General features: G+C 29.7%; 1 protein-coding gene across 2 annotated transcripts; it reads left to right on the top strand.

Moving 5' to 3' along the window:
* Positions 1 to 1,045: 1,045 nt before the first annotated feature.
* LOC8260793 (BURP domain-containing protein 5) lies at positions 1,046 to 3,040 on the top strand. 2 transcript variants are annotated; one of them, XM_002522938.3, is made up of 3 exons: positions 1,046 to 1,105; positions 1,223 to 1,331; positions 2,237 to 3,040. In XM_002522938.3, the coding sequence occupies exons 1-3, from the start codon at positions 1,067 to 1,069 to the stop codon at positions 3,007 to 3,009; spliced, it is 921 nt and encodes a 306-aa protein (XP_002522984.2). In that variant the 5' UTR covers positions 1,046 to 1,066; the 3' UTR covers positions 3,010 to 3,040. The 2 variants fall into 2 exon arrangements, with proteins under 2 accessions (XP_002522984.2, XP_048235394.1); XM_048379437.1 differs by lacking the exon at positions 1,046 to 1,105 and having other exon boundaries at positions 1,138 to 1,331.
* The last annotated feature ends 4,662 nt before the right edge of the window (positions 3,041 to 7,702 follow it).

The raw sequence follows: 7,702 nt of genomic DNA, 5'->3' as shown, positions 1-7,702 counted from the left end.
ACAACATATGTGAGTAAAAAAACTAATAAAAATAAAGGTCTAATAACTCGTTCAATAGTTGACACAAATTATTTACCTACTATAGATGAATATTTTTATTTATATTTTATTGATTTTTAAATAATTAATATATGTTAATTATCTAATATTAAAATATAAATTATCAAAAAAATTGTTAAGAAATCGTAAATGTTTTCTAAGATATGCAAGTTTCTTTTTCATTATTGATGAATAAGTTTATTGATTTCGTTCATGAACATTAATTTAATGTTAAGGCCATCAATTTATTATATTGTCATATCAAATGAATCATTATATTTCTACAAAAAAATATAAAATCAGTAATGCATTATAGATGGCAAACTACTTATAATTCACTTTAACTAAAATGCAATAGTTATTTTATATTTTATTATTTAAATATCAACAAATTCAATTATTAACATTTACAAGCAATACCGTAAATTAGAAACTAATTTACTATAAATGCGATAACTCATATAGTGTAAAGGTAAAGTCGTACCATGAAAACTTCAAAGAAAAAATACAATTATCAAATGAATTTTAAAATTTATTAAGAATTAAATAATATATCTTGATTTTTAATCTAATACGGAATTGTAATTTATATTTTATTTATTACACTAAAACTCTTTTCGATCAAAATAATTGCTACTTCTCTGTCCAAAATCAACCCTGACAAATGGCTAAACTGATGGGAAAAGAAAAAAACAAAAAGGGTTGGAATTCGACTTAATTAAAACCATAGATTTTTATGTCTAAAGATATGCTTGTCAAAGGCAGCAAAATTGTTTGACAATTTGGAGTTACAGTTGATGATTCCTTGCATATATGCATGTAGTCCAAAAATTGCCAATTTTTGTCAAGAAACTATCGGCATCAATTCATGAGGTCTATGATCCAGTCTTCCTCTGGGTCGCAGTTTTACCAAACCAAATATTTATAGCCGTTTTACTTGACAATTTCACCTCGAAATCCTGACACACTTGTCGATTTCTTCTCTGTATTCATATTTATTCTCACTTTCAGTGCTCCCAGAGTTAGTATGGCTATGCATTTTGTTCTCCTCTTTGCTTTATTGTTTGTGAGCATAAAATTCTTTGCTCATCTTTTTTTCCTTGAATAAGTTCAGTAATTCATGTCTTCGCTATTATTCAACAAAGGGAAACTAATCTTGATTTCATTATCAACCTTATTGCAGCTTGTTGTAAATGGAAGCAATGGTGCTTTACCAGGAGAGGTCTATTGGGAATCCAAGTTACCAAACACTCCATTGCCAAAAGCTCTACAAGAACTTCTACAGCCTGCTGGTTGGTTAAGCTTCTCCATTTTATTTTTCATTTCTATTATGCTCATTTGGAAGACAATCTATTAGAAAGTAGTACAAGTCATATTAATTTCTACAACTATTTTAAGTTGATAATATTTAGGAGTTCATGGGATATCTTGTAATTCTTGACTTTATTGCTAAGATAATCTCACTGCTGTTATTTATGCATGAAGAAAAAAAAGATATAAAAATAGTTATAATAAGTATTAATAAGAAAACAATGATGAGAAGTATTTTAGATAATTTTCAAATTATTTTTTATAATAATCTCAATTTATTTTATTTGTATTAAATAGGGAGAAACATATTTTAAAGAAAAAATATAAAAAAGTACCATATAATTTGACGTTTTTGCACTTGGAGAACCGTAGTTTCTTTTGACAAAAAAGTACCCTATGAGTTAGTTTTTAAAAATTAATAATTTTAAATTTCTATAATTTAATATTAGTATAATACTCATTTTCAATTATAATAATTTTATAGGTGATTTATCATAAATAAGCGATTCTGTTATTAAAAATGAGTATTATAGTAATAATAAATCATAAAAATCTAAAAGATAGGTTAGTAAAAACATAAAAAAATTAAATCACAAGATATTTCTTTGTCACGGCTAGGAGAAACACCAAACCACAAGTTATGTTATTGTACTATTCTCTATTTTGAAATACTATCTTCCCCATAGCTAATTGAGTTACCCCATACACCCAAGCTTAGAAACCTAGGCATCTCAATGAAATAAAATTTAGCTTCGGACATTTTGAGATACCATCTTCCCATAGCACAAATAGATAATTTGCAAATTAGAAGATATAAAATTTATTATTTATATATCATTTCCAAGTAATTTTCGTGTAACACTCTCTCTTCTTGTTGATTTTCCAGCAACTGCAGTAAACAAAAATAGTTTTGAACGACTAAAGCTCATTAGAGAAGAATCTCCTAGAGCAACCTATGGAGTTGGGTATTGGGAAGAACTGAAAACATTATCTGACAAGAATGTCATTTACAATGAAACTACTATATACTTTTTATACAATGACCTCCATCCTTATAAAAAAATGAAACTTATATTCACCGAGTCTATGAATGGATCCAAGTTCTTGTCTCGTAAAATAGCTGAATCCATACCCTTTTCAAGCAACAAATCACAAGAAATTCTGAACTATTTTTCAATAGAATCCTCGTCAAAAGAGGCTCAAATCATGAAACAAACAATTCAAGAATGTGAAGCAATAGGCATTAGAGGAGAGGACAAGTATTGTGCTACTTCTTTTGAATCCTTAGTTGATTTTGTTACTGCAAAGTTTGGCAAAAAGATTGGGACATTTTCAAATGAGGTAGAAGAAGAGAACAAGAAACAAGAATACACCATTTTGAAGGGAATCAAAATGATAAGAGACAATCAAATAGTTTGCCATAAGCAGAGATATAAATATGCTATTTTTTATTGCCATACGATCAATGGCACAAAGGCATATATGGTTCCGTTGGTGGGTGAAGATGGCTCCAGAGCTAAAGCAGTTGTTATCTGTCACACAGACACATCAGCTTGGAACCCTGAACATTTTGCATTTCAAGTCCTCAATGTTAAGCCAGGAGGGCGTCCAATTTGTCACTTTCTTAATAGTGACACAATTGTTTGGGTTCCTATTTGACTAAGGAAAATGCTTCCATGCTATTTAGTAATTGCATTGCAGCCATTTAATGGAACTTTGTGTAGTTATTTGGCATTCACATATTTAAGTTAAGTGAAACAGTTCACAGTTTAATCTACAATTCTTAATCATGTTGTTGCTAAAAATCTTATGTGTACTTTTTCTCTTATGGGTAAAAAACATACACAACTCACTAATTCTTGGCTAACGGCTCCCATGGGTAGGACCCCTATTTTTCTATCATACTAAAAAGTGATATTCGGTCACCTGCCACTAAATCAGCATTTCATATGATCAGATTCTCTTGTTTTCCTCTATTATCTTTTAAATTAATTCTACGTTTCAAGAATATCATCAATATATAAACAAATACATTTTTCAATTGCTGCTAAAATAGTTATTATTCTCAAGTATAAGATTTACTTTAGAATTTATTATTTTTATTATGAAAGTAAAAATAATAATATTTACTTTTACCTGACACAGTAATCCTTAAAAAATAATATTTGTAAATAAATAAATAATGAAATCATCAAAGACGGACTTCTCAAATCTACTGTGATATTTAAATCAAAGACTTGGAAAATAAATAAATAAAATATAAAATTATTAAATAAATGTAAATTAGTGGCTGTAGTATTAAAAAGAATATTATACTTAATTTTATTTGTTTTAGTGCTGATTTGTCAGAGTATCATATTATTATGATATGGTTAACCAAAAATGGGTTGATTAACCGTTAATTTTTAGTGAAAGTAAGATTTTTAAATTTAAATTTTTTTATTAAACAAAATAAGTTATTAATTTAAGAAAATACCTCCACATCACAAGTATATGAGGCATCAAATACTATTTTTTTTAAGGTTATCGTTGCTCCATATATCATTAAAACCTTAAATTTTGCATTCCACAAAAATTTACCCTTTCCAATTTAAGGCTTTCTTCCGCACTTTTAATTGCCTCCATCACCATTTTTCACTGCAAACGAGAGATGAATGCTGGGAAGAGGATACAAGGATAACCTGTCAATTGTAAAATTAAGAACCCAGTGCATTTCACATTTGTGGAAAGGAAATACCCATGCCTAATAAATAAATAAAATTATTTTCATAAATGAATTGATTTAAATCGTTCAATCACTTTAGTGCTCACTTATCTTCGATCTTTATTGGTGGAGAATTCTAGAGTACTGTAATTAAAGTGACTTTCCAATAACTTTATATATTCATTAAATAAAAATTATTAAATTTGAATTATTTACATAAAATATTTGAATATGTGATTTTTATATTAAATTACACATTAAAATATTTTTGTATAAATTTCTCATAAAAATATGCTAAAGAATAAAATATAAAGAGTATATTAGACTTAAATAATATATTTTATTTTTATATTTAAATATTTCTTAAGACGCTCTTATTATAGAATTTATGTTCTATAAAATAAAGAGCACCATTTGAGATGCTCTTAGTTAATAAGATATCATGTTAACCAAACTTCATTTTGAGGTTAAAATTTTAATAGCTATATTATTTAGGCCTAATTATTAATTAAATACTGAATTTTACACTTTTTAACAATTTTATTTACTTTTTTCAAAATTTTAAAATAAATGCCTATACTTTCTATTTATTTTCAAAAATATTTTTCAATAACAATGTTTGAAATTCTACAATGAAAAGATGACGTTGCAAGTCAATTCTATACTTACTAATGAAAAATTAGCGAGTCAATAAAAAATTTGTTACATTTAGATGTAAAATATGTGAAAGAATGCACATATGTGAGATATTTAATGGTCATATATTATTAAATCTAAAATAAACTACTTTTGCTTATTCATACTTGTTCTTCTTTTAGTAAGTATAATCGACTTGCCACATCATTTTTTTTTACCTTGAAATTTTTAAAAAATTTATCATTGAAAAGTGTTTTTAAAACAAATTAAAAGAATGGGTATTTGAATTAAAATTTTAAAATATTTAAATAAATTTTTTAAAAAGTTTAAACTTTAGAATTTAACTTGTAATTAGGCCTATTATTTATATATGATCAATTTTATAAGAGTTCAACTTTCTATCAGACTACATTTAAAGTCTAACACAAGTGACAAGAGCGTTTGCTCTTGTAAGTGAGAGGTATTAGGTTTGAATCCTCTTCTCATTAGATGTATTTTCATCTTTATAGCGACCGTAAAAGGATAACTACCCTTTGTTGTGTAACCCATAAGCCGTTCTCTCGTAAATAAATTAAAAATTTGCCATCAAACTAAGGCTCTAGCTAGCTGCGTGACATGCCAAATTGAACCGAATGTTTTAGTTTGGATTCTTAGAACTTTAATTTGGTTTGGTCTAATTCAAGAATCAAAATTAATTTGGTTTGGTCCCTTTTGAATCAAACAAAATTGGTTAAAGCTGATTCAAACGAAATATTCATATATCTTAATAGAAGTATTTTAACGTATTATAAATTTTATTTAAAGTTAGTTTTATGTTTATTTTGATTTTTATCTAGTTTGATCTCTTGCATATTCAGTTTGGTTTATATTTATAGAAAATCTACGGGATGCTAATATAAATAGTAACTGAATTTTGCATTTAGTTTCATTTTAATTATAAAATTTTAATTTGTTTCGTTTTAGTCATCCAATTTTGGTCTTGTTTCAATTTAATCATTTCACAAATAAAAAATTGACACGTGGCAAGAAGAATCAATAAGAAAAGTATAATTAAGTAAGAAAAATGTGACATGTTAATATCTTATTGAAAAGATGACTAAATTGCAATCAAAACTAAAGTTGATTGATTAAAATAAAATAACTAAGATTTTATGATCAAAATAAAACTACATGCAAAGTTTAGTGACCATTTATATTATTATTTCGAACATTTACTATAACAAAATAGTATCACTTGCTTATTGTCACGGTCCGCCTTGTCCGTGGGCAAGGCAAGGCTCACAGCCCGCCTCACATTGGGCAAGGAAGGCTGAAATCTGCCCAACAAATGCCCATGAGGAATAACACGGCTGTGTTGGCTTCAACACCGCCCGTGTTTCCAACACGACCACAAACACGGCCATGTTGGATACGAAAGAGGGGGAAGCTTCTGGAGAGCACGGCCACAGAGAGTAACACGGCCAGGAACACCAGACCGTGTTCTCAACACGGCCAGGGACACGTCCGTGCCGGATGCGTCAAAACATGAAGGAGGAAGAAGTTCCTAAAGAGCACGGCCACAGTGAGTAACACGGCCAGAGACACGTCTGTGCTGGATGAGAAGGAGGAAGAAGCTTTTAGAGAGCACGACCACAGTGAGTAGCACGGCCAGGAACCCCAAACCATGTCCTCAACACGGCCATGAACACGGCCATGTTCGTGACAGGGGGAAACCTATAAATACCCCCCTTCACTCATCATTTAGAAGGTGTGTTGGTGTTGGTGTGTGTTAACGTGTGTGTGTCTCCACTCATCATAGGGTGTGTGTGTGTGTGTATGTGTGTAATAACCCAACAACATATGTAACCATACACCACAACAAGTCATTTGTAACGAAGGTTGTAAACTTAATAAAGCCCTCCATATCTTCATAGCTCAAGTGCTCTCATTTCTCTACCCTATCCACGTTCCGAAACTCTGCTTCCTACTTTGCTCACCTATAATCTCTCCCCGAACCTCATTTAGGCTTACTTAGTTCAACTTCAACAGGCAAGTTGACTAAGTGCCGCGCGTCTCGGCTAACCTCCCAGCCCGAGCACGTGACATTATGCTCCAACTAGCATACGGGGAACATGAAATTCAATGTAAATCAGCAAAGACCACCTTGTAAAGCTAAATACTCCTAAAATGACTAATGGCAGTATCATAAGAAAGGTGAAAAAGAACATAAAGCCATAGACTCCCAAGTAATGCAAGGAGCATAGGACTCTGAAGTGCTTGTTCAAGAATGAGCCAACAACTCATAGACAATGACTTATTTTTGGTTTTGGAATCAATTTAGTTTAGTCTTTATTAACCTTTGTTCAGTTTTTATTTACAGAAAGTTTTAGTTTATTCAATTTTACTAGTTCATAAAATTGAACTGATCAAATACTCAATCTATGAAGGAGTACCTTAGTAATGATATTCGTGTTTCTTTTTGCTCTTTTAATATTTGTTTCTCCAGGTTCATATGATGGTTAAAGAGCTGTAAATTATGCAAGTTATACTCTTATATTTGTTATAAAAGCGATAACTCATATAATACAAAAGTGAATATTTACGATTAAAACTTCAAAAATCTATCAAGGATTAGACATTACAAAAACTATTCTCTATTTTTTTGTTTATTTCACCAAAACTATTCATAAAAAATATAATTGCTACCCTTCTGTTCATAGTCAATGCAGGTCAAATGACTCCATTGACAAAATAAATAAAAATTGCCATTCAACTTAACTAAAAACCTGATTTTATGTCCAAAGATATGCTTGTCGACTTGGGTAAGTATTTAGCTAGAGGGCAAAAATCTATGTAAAGCAGAAGTCGCCATTTTCTATCAATAGAATATGGACATTATTTTATGTGGTCTATGATCAAGTCTTCCTTTTGTCCCTGTCTTTTGCCAAACCAAATACTCACAGCCGCTTTACTTGACATTTCAAGTCAACTCATAAAAAGTAACCTAAGAAATCCTTAGACTCTTGTCCATTT

Source organism: Ricinus communis, chromosome 9 (assembly GCF_019578655.1).
Source record: "Ricinus communis isolate WT05 ecotype wild-type chromosome 9, ASM1957865v1, whole genome shotgun sequence".
Classification (NCBI taxonomy): Eukaryota; Viridiplantae; Streptophyta; class Magnoliopsida; order Malpighiales; family Euphorbiaceae; genus Ricinus; species Ricinus communis.
The sequence above is the reverse complement of the archived record's forward strand: the minus strand, read 5'-3'. Positions and strand labels throughout refer to the sequence as shown.

What these genes read in the sequence shown, in the direction of transcription:
- LOC8260793 (XM_048379437.1), top strand. Translation starts at nt 1,160, where the DNA reads ATGTCTTCGCTATTATTCAACAAAGGGAAACTAATCTTGATTTCATTA. An exon ending in AGAACTTCTACAGCCTGCTG is followed by an intron (nt 1,332 to 2,236) that starts GTTGGTTAAGCT and finishes TTGATTTTCCAG; the next exon opens with CAACTGCAGTAAACAAAAAT.